The 21,148-nt window shown below is 62.4% G+C and overlaps 1 protein-coding gene across 3 annotated transcripts in view; it reads left to right on the forward strand.

The window, feature by feature from the left end:
- Positions 1-3,165: 3,165 nt before the first annotated feature.
- CC2D1A (coiled-coil and C2 domain containing 1A) overlaps positions 3,166-21,148 on the forward strand; it is a 988,624-nt gene continuing 970,641 nt past the window's right edge. For 2 of the 3 annotated variants that reach the window (XM_069604374.1, XM_069604377.1), the window contains exon 1: positions 3,166-3,343. In XM_069604374.1, coding sequence (XP_069460475.1) covers positions 3,281-3,343 — 63 coding nt within the window. In that variant the 5' untranslated portion in view covers positions 3,166-3,280. The remainder of the gene's footprint in view (positions 3,344-21,148) is intronic. The other variant, XM_069604375.1, reaches the window with a different exon arrangement.

Raw genomic sequence — 21,148 nt, forward strand, 5'->3', positions numbered from 1 at the left:
CGTCAAATAGCCACACTGATTCTGATAACGCCAGACTGGAGAGGTCAGCCTTGGTTTCCGGATCATCTGGAGTTGTCCTTCGAACCTCCGATTCGGTTGCCGGTCAGAGAGGACATATTGCTAAGTCCAGCTGGAGAGCTGCATCCGTTGGTCGAGTCAGGGAAGCTGAGCCTATTAGCGTGGGCGATTTCAGGAGAAATTGGGCTAAGCCGGGACTTTCAGGCACGGCTCAAGAATTTATCAGAGAATCCTGGGCTCCAGCTACAGGGAAAGCTTATAGACTGGCATGGACTAGATGGGATAATTGGTGTTTGGAGAGACAGGTTGATCCCTTACGTACAGATGTAGTACACGTTGTAAATTTCTTAGCAGCACTAGCAGCACAGGCGAAGGCCTACAGAACGATTAATAATTATAGATCAGCAATATCTGCAGGACATACATATATAGAGGGTAAGCCAGTAGGTGAACATCCTCTGGTATGCAGGCTTATGAAAGGTATTAAATGCATGAGACCTCCTACACCTAGATATTCTCGCTTATGGGATGTAAATATAGTGTTGAGAATGTTCGAAGCTTGGCCAGACAACGAGTTATTGTCTAGAAAAGCTTTGTGGGCTAAATTAACCACATTGCTATGCCTTATTTCTTGTAAGAGGGTATCTGACGTGAGAGCTTTGGAAGTGAACAGGAAATCTTTTTCCCCATTAGGAGTAGTATTTTACATAGGAAAGAGAACAAAGACGAGCATTAAATCCGTTGAGTACATGGCTTTCCCAGATAGGCCCAAATTGTGTCCAGTCAGATGCCTGAAAGTATATGAAGAAGCAGCGAATAAAGTGAGGCCTGCGGGGGAATATCAGTTGTTGATAGCTATTAGAAAACCGTTCAAAGCGGTGTCGTCGGCCACTTTATCTAGATGGGTTAGGTGGTGCATGGAAGAAGCAGGTGTAGATGTGAGTCAGTTTGGGGCACACTCCACTCGAGGTGCTATGGCGTCATCTGCTTTTTTGGCAGGAGCACGTCTAGAAGATATTTTAAAAGCTGCAGATTGGTCTAATGAAACAACATTCAAAGATTTTTATTTTAGACCTGTGGACCAAGTAGCGTCGTTGGTGGTAAGTAAGCTTTAAACGAGCATAATCTGAGCCTCCGAGTCTTGACATAGAATACAGATTTTCCATACATTCGTTACAGAAAGTCATGATTCTATTAAAGACTCGGAGGCGAAAGATTATTCCACCCAATTCAATCGCAGCGATGCAAATGGATGATGTGATATTCATATATGTTGTAATATTTGTTTGGAAAGATGATAATGTTAACGATAATGTCATTATATGGTTAATGTTTGCGATTGCCCACCCGTTCATGATGAGATCGGTAACAGTTTTATTCGTTTCAGGGACGGAGCAGAGAACGGCACCGTGAAGAAATGACAGAGAAGATTAAGTCGTCTACCGGTTGGGGCGCAAGTTGTTGGATTAGCAAAGGAAAGAGGAAGGACTAAGGACTTCTGACATGTTATAGAGGAGAAGTAGCGGTGATTGGTGTGAGGAAGTCACGTGTTTTGATCACCAATGAAAAACGAACTACAAATATATTGGGTTTTATTGGAATTGTAGTTTTCTGGTTTTTCATGATTGATATGTTTGTTTAATTTTTTGCTGCTCGAGTTTAGTAAAGAGAAGTAAAGCATAATCTTTCGCCTCCGAGTCTTTAATAGAATCATGACTTTCTGTAACAAATGTATGGAAAATCTGTACTCTTGTGCTAGTCCTTCGTCGGTGTCATTAGTTCCAGAGTTCCCATCATAGGCCCTCCTGTGTTGCTCTCTGCATGATGCACTGTGTGTGGAACTCTTGTGCTAGTCCTTCGTCGGTGTCATTAGTTCCAGAGTTCCCATCATAAGCCCTCCTGTGTTGCTCACTGCATGATGCACTGTGTGTGGAACTCTTGTGCTAGTCCTTCGTCGGTGTCATTAGTTCCAGAGTTCCCATCACAAGCCCTCCTGTGTTGCTCTCTGCATGATGCACTGTGTGTGGAACTCTTGTGCTAGTCCTTCGTCGGTGTCATTAGTTCCAGAGTTCCCATCATAAGCTCTCCTGTGTTGCTCTCTGCATGATGCACTGTGTGTGGAACTCTTGTGCTAGTCCTTCGTCGGTGTCATTAGTTCCAGAGTTCCCATCATAAGCTCTCCTGTGTTGCTCTCTGCATGATGCACTGTGTGTGGAACTCTTGTGCTAGTCCTTCGTCGGTGTCATTAGTTCCAGAGTTCCCATCATAAGCTCTCCTGTGTTGCTCTCTGCATGATGCACTGTGTGTGGAACTCTTGTGCTAGTCCTTCGTCGGTGTCATTAGTTCCAGAGTTCCCATCATAAGCTCTCCTGTGTTGCTCTCTGCATGATGCACTGTGTGTGGAACTCTTGTGCTAGTCCTTCGTCGGTGTCATTAGTTCCAGAGTTCCCATCATAAGCTCTCCTGTGTTGCTCTCTGCATGATGCACTGTGTGTGGAACTCTTGTGCTAGTCCTTCGTCGGTGTCATTAGTTCCAGAGTTCCCATCATAAGCCCTCCTGTGTTGCTCTCTGCATGATGCACTGTGTGTGGAACTCTTGTGCTAGTCCTTCGTCGGTGTCATTAGTTCCAGAGTTCCCATCATAAGCTCTCCTGTGTTGCTCTCTGCATGATGCACTGTGTGTGGAACTCTTGTGCTAGTCCTTCGTCGGTGTCATTAGTTCCAGAGTTCCCATCATAAGCCCTCCTGTGTTGCTCTCTGCATGATGCACTGTGTGTGGAACTCTTGTGCTAGTCCTTCGTCGGTGTCATTAGTTCCAGAGTTCCCATCATAAGCCCTCCTGTGTTGCTCTCTGCATGATGCACTGTGTGTGGAACTCTTGTGCTAGTCCTTCGTCGGTGTCATTAGTTCCAGAGTTCCCATCATAAGCCCTCCTGTGTTGCTCTCTGCATGATGCACTGTGTGTGGAACTCTTGTGCTAGTCCTTCGTCGGTGTCATTAGTTCCAGAGTTCCCATCACAAGCCCTCCTGCGTTGCTCTCCGCATGATGCACTGTGCGTGGAACTCCTGTGCTAGTCCTTCGTCGGTGTCTACGGACACACGGCTGCTGCGTCTCGCGGTGGCCATGGCGACGGCGCGTGTCCTTCTTTTGTGTCTACGGCACTTCCTGCTTGCCAGCATCGCCGGTCTGGTGCTGAGGTCGCAGCCGGGGAGCGGTGTCTGGATTAGAGGCCGCGGCTGAAGGCGGAAGGGGGACCTCGGCATGGACCGCAGACAGCGGGGCGGAGCGGCGGCGCGCGGGCAGGGGGCAGCCCGAGCCCGGCAGGTGAGGAAGGAGGCGTGTGCGCCTGGTGCCGGGAACGCTGACAAGTGAGGAGAGCGAGAGCCCGGGGGATCAGGGGGAGAGGACACTGGCGATGGGGAGGGGGTGCTGAGGTGCGAGGAGCATGGAAGTGGAGGCATGGGTTGCTAGTGCAGCACCCCACTGCCCTGCACTAGCCCACACAGAGCAGAGGTTGCTAGTGCAGAGCAGTGACAGGAGGAGGGAGGGAAGTGTCAGGTGTAGGGGAGTGCAGAGAGAGGGAGGGCAGTGGCAGGAGAGAGGAGGAGGACGCGCCTTGGGACAGGAGGTGGGAGGTGTCAGGTGTAGGGGAGGGCAGAGAGAGGGAGTGCAGTGGCAGGAGAGGGGAGGAGGACACGCCTTGGGACAGGAGGTAGGGAAGTGTCAGGTGTAGGGGAGGGCAGAGAGAGGAGGAGGGCACACCTTGGGACAGGAGGTGTCTGGTGTAGGGGAGGACAGAGAGAGGGAGTGCAGTGGCAGGAGAGAGGAGGAGGGCACGCCTTGGGACAGGAGGTGGGAGGTGTCAGGTGTAGGGGAGGGCAGAGAGAGGGAGTGCAGTGGCAGGAGAGAGGAGGAGGGCACGCCTTGGGACAGGAGGTGGGAGGTGTCAGGTGTAGGGGAGTGCAGGGCAGAGAGAGGAGGAGGGCACGCCTTGGGACAGGAGGTGGGAGGTGTCAGGTGTAGGGGAGTGCAGAGAGAGGGAGTGCAGTGGCAGGAGAGAGGAGGAGGGCACGCCTTGGGACAGGAGGGAGGGAAGTGTCAGGTGTAGGGGAGGGCAGAGAGAGGGAGTGCAGTGGCAGGAGAGAGGAGGAGGGCACGCCTTGGGACAGGAGGTGGGAGGTGTCAGGTGTAGGGGAGTGCAGGGCAGAGAGAGGAGGAGGGCACGCCTTGGGACAGGAGGTGGGAGGTGTCAGGTGTAGGGGAGGGCAGAGAGAGGGAGTGCAGTGGCAGGAGAGAGGAGGAGGGCACGCCTTGGGACAGGAGGTGGGAGGTGTCAGGTGTAGGGGAGTGCAGGGCAGAGAGAGGAGGAGGGCACGCCTTGGGACAGGAGGTGGGAGGTGTCAGGTGTAGGGGAGTGCAGGGCAGAGAGAGGAGGAGGGCACGCCTTGGGACAGGAGGTGGGAGGTGTCAGGTGTAGGGGAGGGCAGAGAGAGGGAGTGCAGTGGCAGGAGAGAGGAGGAGGGCACGCCTTGGGACAGGAGGTGTCAGGTGTAGGGGAGTGCAGGGCAGAGACAGGAGGAGGTCACGCCTTGGGACAGGAGGTGTGAGGTGTCAGGTGTAGGGGAGGGCAGAGAGAGGGAGGGTAGTGACAGGAGAGGGGAGAAGGACACGCCTTGGGACAGGAGGTGGGAGGTGTCTGGTGTAGGGCAGGGCAGAGAGAGGGAGTGCAGTGGCAGGAGAGAGGAGGAGGGCACGCCTTGGGACAGGAGGTGGGAGGTGTCAGGTGTAGGGGAGGGCAGAGAGAGGGAGTGCAGTGGCAGGAGAGAGGAGGAGGGCACGCCTTGGGACAGGAGGTGGGAGGTGTCAGGTGTAGGGGAGTGCAGGGCAGAGAGAGGAGGAGGGCACGCCTTGGGACAGGAGGTGGGAGGTGTCAGGTGTAGGGCAGGGCAGAGAGAGGGAGTGCAGTGGCAGGAGAGAGGAGGTGGACACGCCTTGGGACAGGAGGTGGGAGGTGTCAGGTGTAGGGGAGGACAGAGAGAGGGAGTGCAGTGGCGGGAGAGGGGAGGAGGACACGCCTTGGGACAGGAGGTGGGAGGTGTCGGGTGTAGGGGAGGGCAGAGAGAGGGAGTGCAGTGGCAGGAGAGAGGAGGAGGGCACGCCTTGGGACAGGAGGTAGGGAAGTGTCAGGTGTAGGGGAGGGCAGTGACAGGAGAGAGGAGGAGGGCACGCCTTGGGACAGGAGGTGGGAGGTGTAGGGGAGGGCAGAGAGAGGGAGGGCAGTGACAGGAGAGGGGAGGAGGGCACACCTTGGGACAGGAGGTGTCTGGTGTAGGGGAGGACAGAGAGAGGGAGTGCAGTGGCAGGAGAGAGGAGGAGGGCACGCCTTGGGACAGGAGGTGGGAGGTGTCAGGTGTAGGGGAGGGCAGAGAGAGGGAGTGCAGTGGCAGGAGAGAGGAGGAGGGCACGCCTTGGGACAGGAGGTGGGAGGTGTCAGGTGTAGGGGAGTGCAGGGCAGAGAGAGGAGGAGGGCACGCCTTGGGACAGGAGGTGAGAGGTGTCAGGTGTAGGGGAGGGCAGAGAGAGGGAGTGCAGTGGCAGGAGAGAGGAGGAGGGCACGCCTTGGGACAGGAGGTGGGAGGTGTCAGGTGTAGGGGAGGGCAGAGAGAGGGAGTGCAGTGGCAGGAGAGAGGAGGAGGGCACGCCTTGGGACAGGAGGTGGGAGGTGTCAGGTGTAGGGGAGTGCAGGGCAGGAGAGAGGATGAGGACACGCCTTGGGACAGGAGGTGGGAGGTGTCAGGTGTAGGGGAGTGCAGGGCAGAGAGAGGAGGAGGGCACGCCTTGGGACAGGAGGTGGGAGGTGTCAGGTGTAGGGGAGGGCAGAGAGAGGGAGTGCAGTGGCAGGAGAGAGGAGGAGGGCACGCCTTGGGACAGGAGGTGGGAGGTGTCAGGTGTAGGGGAGTGCAGGGCAGAGAGAGGAGGAGGGCACGCCTTGGGACAGGAGGTGGGAGGTGTCAGGTGTAGGGGAGTGCAGAGAGAGGGAGTGCAGTGGCAGGAGAGAGGAGGAGGGCACGCCTTGGGACAGGAGGTGGGAGGTGTCAGGTGTAGGGGAGTGCAGGGCAGAGAGAGGAGGAGGGCACGCCTTGGGACAGGAGGTGGGAGGTGTCAGGTGTAGGGGAGGGCAGAGAGAGGGAGTGCAGTGGCAGGAGAGAGGAGGAGGGCACGCCTTGGGACAGGAGGTGGGAGGTGTCAGGTGTAGGGGAGGGCAGAGAGAGGGAGTGCAGTGGCAGGAGAGAGGAGGAGGGCACGCCTTGGGACAGGAGGTGGGAGGTGTCAGGTGTAGGGGAGTGCAGGGCAGGAGAGAGGATGAGGACACGCCTTGGGACAGGAGGTGGGAGGTGTCAGGTGTAGGGGAGTGCAGAGAGAGGGAGTGCAGTGGCAGGAGAGAGGAGGAGGGCACGCCTTGGGACAGGAGGTGGGAGGTGTCAGGTGTAGGGGAGTGCAGGGCAGAGAGAGGAGGAGGGCACGCCTTGGGACAGGAGGTGGGAGGTGTCAGGTGTAGGGGAGGGCAGAGAGAGGGAGTGCAGTGGCAGGAGAGAGGAGGAGGGCACGCCTTGGGACAGGAGGTGGGAGGTGTCAGGTGTAGGGGAGTGCAGGGCAGAGAGAGGAGGAGGGCACGCCTTGGGACAGGAGGTGGGAGGTGTCAGGTGTAGGGGAGGGCAGAGAGAGGGAGTGCAGTGGCAGGAGAGAGGAGGAGGGCACGCCTTGGGACAGGAGGTGGGAGGTGTCAGGTGTAGGGGAGGGCAGAGAGAGGGAGTGCAGTGGCAGGAGAGAGGAGGAGGGCACGCCTTGGGACAGGAGGTGGGAGGTGTCAGGTGTAGGGGAGTGCAGGGCAGGAGAGAGGATGAGGACACGCCTTGGGACAGGAGGTGGGAGGTGTCAGGTGTAGGGGAGTGCAGGGCAGAGAGAGGAGGAGGGCACGCCTTGGGACAGGAGGTGGGAGGTGTCAGGTGTAGGGGAGGGCAGAGAGAGGGAGTGCAGTGGCAGGAGAGAGGAGGAGGGCACGCCTTGGGACAGAAGGTGGGAGGTGTCAGGTGTAGGGGAGGGCAGAGAGAGGGAGTGCAGTGGCAGGAGAGGGGAGGAGGACATGCCTTGGGACAGGAGGTGGGAGGTGTCAGGTGTAGGGGAGGGCAGAGAGAGGGAGTGCAGTGGCAGGAGAGAGGAGGAGGGCACGCCTTGGGACAGGAGGTGGGAGGTGTCAGGTGTAGGGGAGGGCAGAGAGAGGGAGTGCAGTGGCAGGAGAGAGGAGGAGGGCACGCCTTGGGACAGGAGGTGGGAGGTGTCAGGTGTAGGGGAGTGCAGTGGCAGGAGAGAGGAGGAGGGCACGCCTTGGGACAGGAGGTGGGAGGTGTCAGGTGTAGGGGAGGGCAGAGAGAGGGAGTGCAGTGGCAGGAGAGAGGAGGAGGGCACGCCTTGGGACAGGAGGTGGGAGGTGTCAGGTGTAGGGGAGGGCAGAGAGAGGGAGTGCAGTGGCAGGAGAGAGGAGGAGGGCACGCCTTGGGACAGGAGGTGGGAGGTGTCAGGTGTAGGGGAGGGCAGAGAGAGGGAGGGCAGTGGCGGGAGAGGGGAGGAGGACATGCCTTGGGACAGGAGGTAGGGAAGTGTCAGGTGTAGGGGAGTGCAGAGAGAGGGAGGGCAGTGGCGGGAGAGGGGAGGAGGACATGCCTTGGGACAGGAGGGAGGGAAGTGTCAGGTGTAGGGGAGTGCAGAGAGAGGGAGGGCAGTGGCGGGAGAGGGGAGCAGGGCACGCCTTGGGACAGGAGGGAGGTGTCAGGTGTAGGGGAGGGCAGAGAGAGGGAGGGTAGTGACAGGAGAGGGGAGGAGGACACGCCTTGGGACAGGAGGGAGGTGTCAGGTGTAGGGGAGGGCAGAGAGAGGGAGTGCAGTGGCAGGAGAGAGGATGAGGACACGCCTTGGGACAGGAGGTGGGAGGTGTCAGGTGTAGGGGAGTGCAGGGCAGAGAGAGGAGGAGGGCACGCCTTGGGACAGGAGGTGGGAGGTGTCAGGTGTAGGGGAGGGCAGAGAGAGGGAGTGCAGTGGCAGGAGAGAGGAGGAGGGCACGCCTTGGGACAGGAGGTGGGAGGTGTCAGGTGTAGGGGAGTGCAGGGCAGAGAGAGGAGGAGGGCACGCCTTGGGACAGGAGGTGGGAGGTGTCAGGTGTAGGGGAGGGCAGAGAGAGGGAGTGCAGTGGCAGGAGAGAGGAGGAGGGCACGCCTTGGGACAGGAGGTGGGAGGTGTCAGGTGTAGGGGAGTGCAGGGCAGAGAGAGGAGGAGGGCACGCCTTGGGACAGGAGGTGGGAGGTGTCAGGTGTAGGGGAGTGCAGGGCAGAGAGAGGAGGAGGGCACGCCTTGGGACAGGAGGTGGGAGGTGTCAGGTGTAGGGGAGGGCAGAGAGAGGGAGTGCAGTGGCAGGAGAGAGGAGGAGGGCACGCCTTGGGACAGGAGGTGTCAGGTGTAGGGGAGTGCAGGGCAGAGACAGGAGGAGGTCACGCCTTGGGACAGGAGGTGGGAGGTGTCAGGTGTAGGGGAGGGCAGAGAGAGGGAGTGCAGTGGCAGGAGAGAGGAGGAGGGCACGCCTTGGGACAGGAGGTGGGAGGTGTCAGGTGTAGGGGAGGGCAGAGAGAGGGAGTGCAGTGGCAGGAGAGAGGAGGAGGGCACGCCTTGGGACAGGAGGTGGGAGGTGTCAGGTGTAGGGGAGTGCAGAGAGAGGGAGTGCAGTGGCAGGAGAGAGGAGGAGGGCACGCCTTGGGACAGGAGGTGGGAGGTGTCAGGTGTAGGGGAGTGCAGGGCAGAGAGAGGAGGAGGGCACGCCTTGGGACAGGAGGTGGGAGGTGTCAGGTGTAGGGGAGTGCAGGGCAGAGAGAGGAGGAGGGCACGCCTTGGGACAGGAGGTGGGAGGTGTCAGGTGTAGGGGAGTGCAGGGCAGAGAGAGGGAGTGCAGTGGCAGGAGAGAGGAGGAGGGCACGCCTTGGGACAGGAGGTGTCAGGTGTAGGGGAGTGCAGGGCAGAGAGAGGAGGAGGGCACGCCTTGGGACAGGAGGTGGGAGGTGTCAGGTGTAGGGGAGGGCAGAGAGAGGGAGTGCAGTGGCAGGAGAGAGGAGGAGGGCACGCCTTGGGACAGGAGGTGGGAGGTGTCAGGTGTAGGGGAGTGCAGGGCAGAGAGAGGAGGAGGGCACGCCTTGGGACAGGAGGTGGGAGGTGTCAGGTGTAGGGGAGGGCAGAGAGAGGGAGTGCAGTGGCAGGAGAGAGGAGGAGGGCACGCCTTGGGACAGGAGGTGGGAGGTGTCAGGTGTAGGGGAGTGCAGGGCAGAGAGAGGAGGAGGGCACGCCTTGGGACAGGAGGTGGGAGGTGTCAGGTGTAGGGGAGGGCAGAGAGAGGGAGTGCAGTGGCAGGAGAGAGGAGGAGGGCACGCCTTGGGACAGGAGGTGGGAGGTGTCAGGTGTAGGGGAGTGCAGGGCAGAGAGAGGAGGAGGGCACGCCTTGGGACAGGAGGTGGGAGGTGTCAGGTGTAGGGGAGTGCAGGGCAGAGAGAGGAGGGCGGCACGCCTTGGGACAGGAGGTGGGAGGTGTCAGGTGTAGGGGAGGGCAGAGAGAGGGAGTGCAGTGGCAGGAGAGAGGAGGAGGGCACGCCTTGGGACAGGAGGTGGGAGGTGTCAGGTGTAGGGGAGTGCAGGGCAGAGAGAGGAGGAGGGCACGCCTTGGGACAGGAGGTGGGAGGTGTCAGGTGTAGGGGAGGGCAGAGAGAGGGAGTGCAGTGGCAGGAGAGAGGAGGAGGGCACGCCTTGGGACAGGAGGTGTCAGGTGTAGGGGAGTGCAGGGCAGAGAGAGGAGGAGGGCACGCCTTGGGACAGGAGGTGGGAGGTGTCAGGTGTAGGGGAGGGCAGAGAGAGGGAGTGCAGTGGCAGGAGAGAGGAGGAGGGCACGCCTTGGGACAGGAGGTGGGAGGTGTCAGGTGTAGGGGAGTGCAGGGCAGAGAGAGGAGGAGGGCACGCCTTGGGACAGGAGGTGGGAGGTGTCAGGTGTAGGGGAGGGCAGAGAGAGGGAGTGCAGTGGCAGGAGAGAGGAGGAGGGCACGCCTTGGGACAGGAGGTGGGAGGTGTCAGGTGTAGGGGAGGGCAGAGAGAGGGAGTGCAGTGGCAGGAGAGAGGAGGAGGGCACGCCTTGGGACAGGAGGTGGGAGGTGTCAGGTGTAGGGGAGTGCAGTGGCAGGAGAGAGGAGGAGGGCACGCCTTGGGACAGGAGGTGGGAGGTGTCAGGTGTAGGGGAGTGCAGGGCAGAGAGAGGAGGAGGGCACGCCTTGGGACAGGAGGTGGGAGGTGTCAGGTGTAGGGGAGTGCAGGGCAGAGAGAGGAGGAGGGCACGCCTTGGGACAGGAGGTGGGAGGTGTCAGGTGTAGGGGAGTGCAGGGCAGAGAGAGGAGGAGGGCACGCCTTGGGACAGGAGGTGGGAGGTGTCAGGTGTAGGGGAGGGCAGAGAGAGGGAGTGCAGTGGCAGGAGAGAGGAGGAGGGCACGCCTTGGGACAGGAGGTGGGAGGTGTCAGGTGTAGGGGAGTGCAGGGCAGAGAGAGGAGGAGGGCACGCCTTGGGACAGGAGGTGGGAGGTGTCAGGTGTAGGGGAGTGCAGGGCAGAGAGAGGAGGGCGGCACGCCTTGGGACAGGAGGTGGGAGGTGTCAGGTGTAGGGGAGGGCAGAGAGAGGGAGTGCAGTGGCAGGAGAGAGGAGGAGGGCACGCCTTGGGACAGGAGGTGTCAGGTGTAGGGGAGTGCAGGGCAGAGAGAGGAGGAGGGCACGCCTTGGGACAGGAGGTGGGAGGTGTCAGGTGTAGGGGAGGGCAGAGAGAGGGAGTGCAGTGGCAGGAGAGAGGAGGAGGGCACGCCTTGGGACAGGAGGTGGGAGGTGTCAGGTGTAGGGGAGTGCAGGGCAGAGAGAGGAGGAGGGCACGCCTTGGGACAGGAGGTGGGAGGTGTCAGGTGTAGGGGAGGGCAGAGAGAGGGAGTGCAGTGGCAGGAGAGAGGAGGAGGGCACGCCTTGGGACAGGAGGTGGGAGGTGTCAGGTGTAGGGGAGTGCAGGGCAGAGAGAGGAGGAGGGCACGCCTTGGGACAGGAGGTGGGAGGTGTCAGGTGTAGGGGAGGGCAGAGAGAGGGAGTGCAGTGGCAGGAGAGAGGAGGAGGGCACGCCTTGGGACAGGAGGTGGGAGGTGTCAGGTGTAGGGGAGTGCAGGGCAGAGAGAGGAGGAGGGCACGCCTTGGGACAGGAGGTGGGAGGTGTCAGGTGTAGGGGAGGGCAGAGAGAGGGAGTGCAGTGGCAGGAGAGAGGAGGAGGGCACGCCTTGGGACAGGAGGTGGGAGGTGTCAGGTGTAGGGGAGTGCAGGGCAGAGAGAGGAGGAGGGCACGCCTTGGGACAGGAGGTGGGAGGTGTCAGGTGTAGGGGAGGGCAGAGAGAGGGAGTGCAGTGGCAGGAGAGAGGAGGAGGGCACGCCTTGGGACAGGAGGTGGGAGGTGTCAGGTGTAGGGGAGGGCAGAGAGAGGGAGTGCAGTGGCAGGAGAGAGGAGGAGGGCACGCCTTGGGACAGGAGGTGGGAGGTGTCAGGTGTAGGGGAGTGCAGGGCAGAGAGAGGAGGAGGGCACGCCTTGGGACAGGAGGTGGGAGGTGTCAGGTGTAGGGCAGGGCAGAGAGAGGGAGTGCAGTGGCAGGAGAGAGGAGGTGGACACGCCTTGGGACAGGAGGTGGGAGGTGTCAGGTGTAGGGGAGGACAGAGAGAGGGAGTGCAGTGGCGGGAGAGGGGAGGAGGACACGCCTTGGGACAGGAGGTGGGAGGTGTCGGGTGTAGGGGAGGGCAGAGAGAGGGAGTGCAGTGGCAGGAGAGAGGAGGAGGGCACGCCTTGGGACAGGAGGTAGGGAAGTGTCAGGTGTAGGGGAGGGCAGTGACAGGAGAGAGGAGGAGGGCACGCCTTGGGACAGGAGGTGGGAGGCGTAGGGGAGGGCAGAGAGAGGGAGGGCAGTGACAGGAGAGGGGAGGAGGGCACACCTTGGGACAGGAGGTGTCTGGTGTAGGGGAGGACAGAGAGAGGGAGTGCAGTGGCAGGAGAGAGGAGGAGGGCACGCCTTGGGACAGGAGGTGGGAGGTGTCAGGTGTAGGGGAGGGCAGAGAGAGGGAGTGCAGTGGCAGGAGAGAGGAGGAGGGCACGCCTTGGGACAGGAGGTGGGAGGTGTCAGGTGTAGGGGAGTGCAGGGCAGAGAGAGGAGGAGGGCACGCCTTGGGACAGGAGGTGAGAGGTGTCAGGTGTAGGGGAGGGCAGAGAGAGGGAGTGCAGTGGCAGGAGAGAGGAGGAGGGCACGCCTTGGGACAGGAGGTGGGAGGTGTCAGGTGTAGGGGAGGGCAGAGAGAGGGAGTGCAGTGGCAGGAGAGAGGAGGAGGGCACGCCTTGGGACAGGAGGTGGGAGGTGTCAGGTGTAGGGGAGTGCAGGGCAGAGAGAGGAGGAGGGCACGCCTTGGGAAAGGAGGTGGGAGGTGTCAGGTGTAGGGGAGGGCAGAGAGAGGGAGTGCAGTGGCAGGAGAGAGGAGGAGGGCACGCCTTGGGACAGGAGGTGGGAGGTGTCAGGTGTAGGGGAGTGCAGGGCAGAGAGAGGAGGAGGGCACGCCTTGGGACAGGAGGTGGGAGGTGTCAGGTGTAGGGGAGGGCAGAGAGAGGGAGTGCAGTGGCAGGAGAGAGGAGGAGGGCACGCCTTGGGACAGGAGGTGGGAGGTGTCAGGTGTAGGGGAGTGCAGGGCAGAGAGAGGAGGAGGGCACGCCTTGGGACAGGAGGTGGGAGGTGTCAGGTGTAGGGGAGGGCAGAGAGAGGGAGTGCAGTGGCAGGAGAGAGGAGGAGGGCACGCCTTGGGACAGGAGGTGGGAGGTGTCAGGTGTAGGGGAGTGCAGGGCAGAGAGAGGAGGCGGGCACGCCTTGGGACAGGAGGTGGGAGGTGTCAGGTGTAGGGGAGGGCAGAGAGAGGGAGTGCAGTGGCAGGAGAGAGGAGGAGGGCACGCCTTGGGACAGGAGGTGGGAGGTGTCAGGTGTAGGGGAGTGCAGGGCAGAGAGAGGAGGAGGGCACGCCTTGGGACAGGAGGTGGGAGGTGTCAGGTGTAGGGGAGGGCAGAGAGAGGGAGTGCAGTGGCAGGAGAGAGGAGGAGGGCACGCCTTGGGACAGGAGGTGGGAGGTGTCAGGTGTAGGGGAGTGCAGGGCAGAGAGAGGAGGAGGGCACGCCTTGGGACAGGAGGTGGGAGGTGTCAGGTGTAGGGGAGTGCAGGGCAGAGAGAGGAGGAGGGCACGCCTTGGGACAGGAGGTGGGAGGTGTCAGGTGTAGGGGAGGGCAGAGAGAGGGAGTGCAGTGGCAGGAGAGAGGAGGAGGGCACGCCTTGGGACAGGAGGTGTCAGGTGTAGGGGAGTGCAGGGCAGAGACAGGAGGAGGTCACGCCTTGGGACAGGAGGTGGGAGGTGTCAGGTGTAGGGGAGGGCAGAGAGAGGGAGTGCAGTGGCAGGAGAGAGGAGGAGGGCACGCCTTGGGACAGGAGGTGGGAGGTGTCAGGTGTAGGGCAGGGCAGAGAGAGGGAGTGCAGTGGCAGGAGAGAGGAGGTGGACACGCCTTGGGACAGGAGGTGGGAGGTGTCAGGTGTAGGGGAGGACAGAGAGAGGGAGTGCAGTGGCGGGAGAGGGGAGGAGGACACGCCTTGGGACAGGAGGTGGGAGGTGTCGGGTGTAGGGGAGGGCAGAGAGAGGGAGTGCAGTGGCAGGAGAGAGGAGGAGGGCACGCCTTGGGACAGGAGGTAGGGAAGTGTCAGGTGTAGGGGAGGGCAGTGACAGGAGAGAGGAGGAGGGCACGCCTTGGGACAGGAGGTGGGAGGTGTAGGGGAGGGCAGAGAGAGGGAGGGCAGTGACAGGAGAGGGGAGGAGGGCACACCTTGGGACAGGAGGTGTCTGGTGTAGGGGAGGACAGAGAGAGGGAGTGCAGTGGCAGGAGAGAGGAGGAGGGCACGCCTTGGGACAGGAGGTGGGAGGTGTCAGGTGTAGGGGAGGGCAGAGAGAGGGAGTGCAGTGGCAGGAGAGAGGAGGAGGGCACGCCTTGGGACAGGAGGTGGGAGGTGTCAGGTGTAGGGGAGTGCAGGGCAGAGAGAGGAGGAGGGCACGCCTTGGGACAGGAGGTGGGAGGTGTCAGGTGTAGGGGAGGGCAGAGAGAGGGAGTGCAGTGGCAGGAGAGAGGAGGAGGGCACGCCTTGGGACAGGAGGTGGGAGGTGTCAGGTGTAGGGGAGGGCAGAGAGAGGGAGTGCAGTGGCAGGAGAGAGGAGGAGGGCACGCCTTGGGACAGGAGGTGGGAGGTGTCAGGTGTAGGGGAGTGCAGGGCAGGAGAGAGGATGAGGACACGCCTTGGGACAGGAGGTGGGAGGTGTCAGGTGTAGGGGAGTGCAGGGCAGAGAGAGGAGGAGGGCACGCCTTGGGACAGGAGGTGGGAGGTGTCAGGTGTAGGGGAGGGCAGAGAGAGGGAGTGCAGTGGCAGGAGAGAGGAGGAGGGCACGCCTTGGGACAGGAGGTGGGAGGTGTCAGGTGTAGGGGAGTGCAGGGCAGAGAGAGGAGGAGGGCACGCCTTGGGACAGGAGGTGGGAGGTGTCAGGTGTAGGGGAGTGCAGAGAGAGGGAGTGCAGTGGCAGGAGAGAGGAGGAGGGCACGCCTTGGGACAGGAGGTGGGAGGTGTCAGGTGTAGGGGAGTGCAGGGCAGAGAGAGGAGGAGGGCACGCCTTGGGACAGGAGGTGGGAGGTGTCAGGTGTAGGGGAGGGCAGAGAGAGGGAGTGCAGTGGCAGGAGAGAGGAGGAGGGCACGCCTTGGGACAGGAGGTGGGAGGTGTCAGGTGTAGGGGAGGGCAGAGAGAGGGAGTGCAGTGGCAGGAGAGAGGAGGAGGGCACGCCTTGGGACAGGAGGTGGGAGGTGTCAGGTGTAGGGGAGTGCAGGGCAGGAGAGAGGATGAGGACACGCCTTGGGACAGGAGGTGGGAGGTGTCAGGTGTAGGGGAGTGCAGAGAGAGGGAGTGCAGTGGCAGGAGAGAGGAGGAGGGCACGCCTTGGGACAGGAGGTGTCAGGTGTAGGGGAGTGCAGGGCAGAGAGAGGAGGAGGGCACGCCTTGGGACAGGAGGTGGGAGGTGTCAGGTGTAGGGGAGGGCAGAGAGAGGGAGTGCAGTGGCAGGAGAGAGGAGGAGGGCACGCCTTGGGACAGGAGGTGGGAGGTGTCAGGTGTAGGGGAGTGCAGGGCAGAGAGAGGAGGAGGGCACGCCTTGGGACAGGAGGTGGGAGGTGTCAGGTGTAGGGGAGGGCAGAGAGAGGGAGTGCAGTGGCAGGAGAGAGGAGGAGGGCACGCCTTGGGACAGGAGGTGGGAGGTGTCAGGTGTAGGGGAGTGCAGGGCAGAGAGAGGAGGAGGGCACGCCTTGGGACAGGAGGTGGGAGGTGTCAGGTGTAGGGGAGGGCAGAGAGAGGGAGTGCAGTGGCAGGAGAGAGGAGGAGGGCACGCCTTGGGACAGGAGGTGGGAGGTGTCAGGTGTAGGGGAGTGCAGGGCAGAGAGAGGAGGAGGGCACGCCTTGGGACAGGAGGTGGGAGGTGTCAGGTGTAGGGGAGTGCAGGGCAGAGAGAGGAGGAGGGCACGCCTTGGGACAGGAGGTGGGAGGTGTCAGGTGTAGGGGAGGGCAGAGAGAGGGAGTGCAGTGGCAGGAGAGAGGAGGAGGGCACGCCTTGGGACAGGAGGTGTCAGGTGTAGGGGAGTGCAGGGCAGAGACAGGAGGAGGTCACGCCTTGGGACAGGAGGTGGGAGGTGTCAGGTGTAGGGGAGGGCAGAGAGAGGGAGTGCAGTGGCAGGAGAGAGGAGGAGGGCACGCCTTGGGACAGGAGGTGGGAGGTGTCAGGTGTAGGGGAGGGCAGAGAGAGGGAGTCCAGTGGCAGGAGTGAGGAGGAGGGCACGCCTTGGGACAGGAGGTGGGAGGTGTCAGGTGTAGGGGAGTGCAGAGAGAGGGAGTGCAGTGGCAGGAGAGAGGAGGAGGGCACGCCTTGGGACAGGAGGTGGGAGGTGTCAGGTGTAGGGGAGTGCAGGGCAGAGAGAGGAGGAGGGCACGCCTTGGGACAGGAGGTGGGAGGTGTCAGGTGTAGGGGAGTGCAGGGCAGAGAGAGGAGGAGGGCACGCCTTGGGACAGGAGGTGGGAGGTGTCAGGTGTAGGGGAGTGCAGGGCAGAGAGAGGGAGTGCAGTGGCAGGAGAGAGGAGGAGGGCACGCCTTGGGACAGGAGGTGTCAGGTGTAGGGGAGTGCAGGGCAGAGAGAGGAGGAGGGCACGCCTTGGGACAGGAGGTGGGAGGTGTCAGGTGTAGGGGAGGGCAGAGAGAGGGAGTGCAGTGGCAGGAGAGAGGAGGAGGGCACGCCTTGGGACAGGAGGTGGGAGGTGTCAGGTGTAGGGGAGTGCAGGGCAGAGAGAGGAGGAGGGCACGCCTTGGGACAGGAGGTGGGAGGTGTCAGGTGTAGGGGAGGGCAGAGAGAGGGAGTGCAGTGGCAGGAGAGAGGAGGAGGGCACGCCTTGGGACAGGAGGTGGGAGGTGTCAGGTGTAGGGGAGTGCAGGGCAGAGAGAGGAGGAGGGCACGCCTTGGGACAGGAGGTGGGAGGTGTCAGGTGTAGGGGAGGGCAGAGAGAGGGAGTGCAGTGGCAGGAGAGAGGAGGAGGGCACGCCTTGGGACAGGAGGTGGGAGGTGTCAGGTGTAGGGGAGTGCAGGGCAGAGAGAGGAGGAGGGCACGCCTTGGGACAGGAGGTGGGAGGTGTCAGGTGTAGGGGAGTGCAGGGCAGAGAGAGGGAGTGCAGTGGCAGGAGAGAGGAGGAGGGCACGCCTTGGGACAGGAGGTGTCAGGTGTAGGGGAGTGCAGGGCAGAGAGAGGAGGAGGGCACGCCTTGGGACAGGAGGTGGGAGGTGTCAGGTGTAGGGGAGGGCAGAGAGAGGGAGTGCAGTGGCAGGAGAGAGGAGGAGGGCACGCCTTGGAACAGGAGGTGGGAGGTGTCAGGTGTAGGGGAGTGCAGGGCAGAGAGAGGAGGAGGGCACGCCTTGGGACAGGAGGTGGGAGGTGTCAGGTGTAGGGGAGGGCAGAGAGAGGGAGTGCAGTGGCAGGAGAGAGGAGGAGGGCATGCCTTGGGACAGGAGGTGGGAGGTGTCAGGTGTAGGGGAGTGCAGGGCAGAGAGAGGAGGAGGGCACGCCTTGGGACAGGAGGTGGGAGGTGTCAGGTGTAGGGGAGGGCAGAGAGAGGGAGTGCAGTGGCAGGAGAGAGGAGGAGGGCACGCCTTGGGACAGGAGGTGGGAGGTGTCAGGTGTAGGGGAGTGCAGGGCAGAGAGAGGAGGAGGGCACGCCTTGGGAAAGGAGGTGGGAGGTGTCAGGTGTAGGGGAGGGCAGAGAGAGGGAGTGCAGTGGCAGGAGAGAGGAGGAGGGCACGCCTTGGGACAGGAGGTGGGAGGTGTCAGGTGTAGGGGAGTGCAGGGCAGAGAGAGGAGGAGGGCACGCCTTGGGACAGGAGGTGGGAGGTGTCAGGTGTAGGGGAGGGCAGAGAGAGGGAGTGCAGTGGCAGGAGAGAGGAGGAGGGCACGCCTTGGGACAGGAGGTGGGAGGTGTCAGGTGTAGGGGAGTGCAGGGCAGAGAGAGGAGGAGGGCACGCCTTGGGACAGGAGGTGGGAGGTGTCAGGTGTAGGGGAGGGCAGAGAGAGGGAGTGCAGTGGCAGGAGAGAGGAGGAGGGCACGCCTTGGGACAGGAGGTGGGAGGTGTCAGGTGTAGGGGAGTGCAGGGCAGAGAGAGGAGGCGGGCACGCCTTGGGACAGGAGGTGGGAGGTGTCAGGTGTAGGGGAGGGCAGAGAGAGGGAGTGCAGTGGCAGGAGAGAGGAGGAGGGCACGCCTTGGGACAGGAGGTGGGAGGTGTCAGGTGTAGGGGAGTGCAGGGCAGAGAGAGGAGGAGGGCACGCCTTGGGACAGGAGGTGGGAGGTGTCAGGTGTAGGGGAGGGCAGAGAGAGGGAGTGCAGTGGCAGGAGAGAGGAGGAGGGCACGCCTTGGGACAGGAGGTGGGAGGTGTCAGGTGTAGGGGAGTGCAGGGCAGAGAGAGGAGGAGGGCACGCCTTGGGACAGGAGGTGGGAGGTGTCAGGTGTAGGGGAGTGCAGGGCAGAGAGAGGAGGAGGGCACGCCTTGGGACAGGAGGTGGGAGGTGTCAGGTGTAGGGGAGGGCAGAGAGAGGGAGTGCAGTGGCAGGAGAGAGGAGGAGGGCACGCCTTGGGACAGGAGGTGTCAGGTGTAGGGGAGTGCAGGGCAGAGACAGGAGGAGGTCACGCCTTGGGACAGGAGGTGGGAGGTGTCAGGTGTAGGGGAGGGCAGAGAGAGGGAGTGCAGTGGCAGGAGAGAGGAGGAGGGCACGCCTTGGGACAGGAGGTGGGAGGTGTCAGGTGTAGGGGAGTGCAGGGCAGAGAGAGGAGGAGGGCACGCCTTGGGACAGGAGGTGGGAGGTGTCAGGTGTAGGGCAGGGCAGAGAGAGGGAGTGCAGTGGCAGGAGAGAGGAGGTGGACACGCCTTGGGACAGGAGGTGGGAGGTGTCAGGTGTAGGGGAGGACAGAGAGAGGGAGTGCAGTGGCGGGAGAGGGGAGGAGGACACGCCTTGGGACAGGAGGTGGGAGGTGTCGGGTGTAGGGGAGGGCAGAGAGAGGGAGTGCAGTGGCAGGAGAGAGGAGGAGGGCACGCCTTGGGACAGGAGGTAGGGAAGTGTCAGGTGTAGGGGAGGGCAGTGACAGGAGAGAGGAGGAGGGCACGCCTTGGGACAGGAGGTGGGAGGTGTAGGGGAGGGCAGAGAGAGGGAGGGCAGTGACAGGAGAGGGGAGGAGGGCACACCTTGGGACAGGAGGTGTCTGGTGTAGGGGAGGACAGAGAGAGGGAGTGCAGTGGCAGGAGAGAGGAGGAGGGCACGCCTTGGGACAGGAGGTGGGAGGTGTCAGGTGTAGGGGAGGGCAGAGAGAGGGAGTGCAGTGGCAGGAGAGAGGAGGAGGGCACGCCTTGGGACAGGAGGTGGGAGGTGTCAGGTGTAGGGGAGTGCAGGGCAGAGAGAGGAGGAGGGCACGCCTTGGGACAGGAGGTGGGAGGTGTCAGGTGTAGGGGAGGGCAGAGAGAGGGAGTGCAGTGGCAGGAGAGAGGAGGAGGGCACGCCTTGGGACAGGAGGTGGGAGGTGTCAGGTGTAGGGGAGGGCAGAGAGAGGGAGTGCAGTGGCAGGAGAGAGGAGGAGGGCACGCCTTGGGACAGGAGGTGGGAGGTGTCAGGTGTAGGGGAGTGCAGGGCAGGAGAGAGGATGAGGACACGCCTTGGGACAGGAGGTGGGAGGTGTCAGGTGTAGGGGAGTGCAGGGCAGAGAGAGGAGGAGGGCACGCCTTGGGACAGGAGGTGGGAGGTGTCAGGTGTAGGGGAGGGCAGAGAGAGGGAGTGCAGTGGCAGGAGAGAGGAGGAGGGCACGCCTTGGGACAGGAGGTGGGAGGTGTCAGGTGTAGGGGAGTGCAGGGCAGAGAGAGGAGGAGGGCACGCCTTGGGACAGGAGGTGGGAGGTGTCAGGTGTAGGGGAGTGCAGAGAGAGGGAGTGCAGTGGCAGGAGAGAGGAGGAGGGCACGCCTTGGGACAGGAGGTGGGAGGTGTCAGGTGTAGGGGAGTGCAGGGCAGAGAGAGGAGGAGGGCACGCCTTGGGACAGGAGGTGGGAGGTGTCAGGTGTAGGGGAGGGCAGAGAGAGGGAGTGCAGTGGCAGGAGAGAGGAGGAGGGCACGCCTTGGGACAGGAGGTGGGAGGTGTCAGGTGTAGGGGAGGGCAGAGAGAGGGAGTGCAGTGGCAGGAGAGAGGAGGAGGGCACGCCTTGGGACAGGAGGTGGGAGGTGTCAGGTGTAGGGGAGTGCAGGGCAGGAGAGAGGATGAGGACACGCCTTGGGACAGGAGGTGGGAGGTGTCAGGTGTAGGGGAGTGCAGAGAGAGGGAGTGCAGTGGCAGGAGAGAGGAGGAGGGCACGCCTTGGGACAGGAGGTGGGAGGTGTCAGGTGTAGGGGAGTGCAGGGCAGAGAGAGGAGGAGGGCACGCCTTGGGACAGGAGGTGGGAGGTGTCAGGTGTAGGGGAGGGCAGAGAGAGGGAGTGCAGTGGCAGGAGAGAGGAGGAGGGCACGCCTTGGGACAGGAGGTGGGAGGTGTCAGGTGTAGGGGAGTGCAGGGCAGAGAGAGGAGGAGGGCACGCCTTGGGACAGGAGGTGGGAGGTGTCAGGTGTAGGGGAGGGCAGAGAGAGGGAGTGCAGTGGCAGGAGAGAGGAGGAGGGCACGCCTTGGGACAGGAGGTGGGAGGTGTCAGGTGTAGGGGAGGGCAGAGAAAGGGAGTGCAGTGGCAGGAGAGAGGAGGAGGGCACGCCTTGGGACAGGAGGTGGGAGGTGTCAGGTGTAGGGGAGTGCAGGGCAGGAGAGAGGATGAGGACACGCCTTGGGACAGGAGGTGGGAGGTGTCAGGTGTAGGGGAGTGCAGGGCAGAGAGAGGAGGAGGGCACGCCTTGGGACAGGAGGTGGGAGGTGTCAGGTGTAGGGGAGGGCAGAGAGAGGGAGTGCAGTGGCAGGAGAGAGGAGGAGGGCACGCCTTGGGACAGGAGGTGGGAGGTGTCAGGTGTAGGGAGGGCAGAGAGAGGGAGTGCAGTGGCAGGAGAGGAGGAGGAGGACATGCCTTGGGACAGGAGGTGGGGAGGTGTCAGGTGTAGGGGAGGGCAGAGAGAGGGAGTGCAGTGGCAGGAGAGAGGGAGGAGGGCACGCCTTGGGACAGGAGGTGGGAGGTGTCAGGTGTAGGGGAGGGGCAGAGAGAGGGAGTGCAGTGGCAGGAGAGAGGAGGAGGGCACGCCTTGGGACAGGAGGTGGGAGGTGTCAGGTGTAGGGGAGTGCAGTGGCAGGAGAGAGGAGGAGGCACGCCTTGGGACAGGAGGTGGGAGGTGTCAGGTGTAGGGGGAGGGGGGGGGGCAGAGAGAGGGAGTGCA

Source organism: Ambystoma mexicanum, chromosome 3q (assembly GCF_040938575.1).
Source record: "Ambystoma mexicanum isolate Mex_15411 chromosome 3q, UKY_AmexF1_1, whole genome shotgun sequence".
NCBI classification, from domain to species: domain Eukaryota; kingdom Metazoa; phylum Chordata; class Amphibia; order Caudata; family Ambystomatidae; genus Ambystoma; species Ambystoma mexicanum.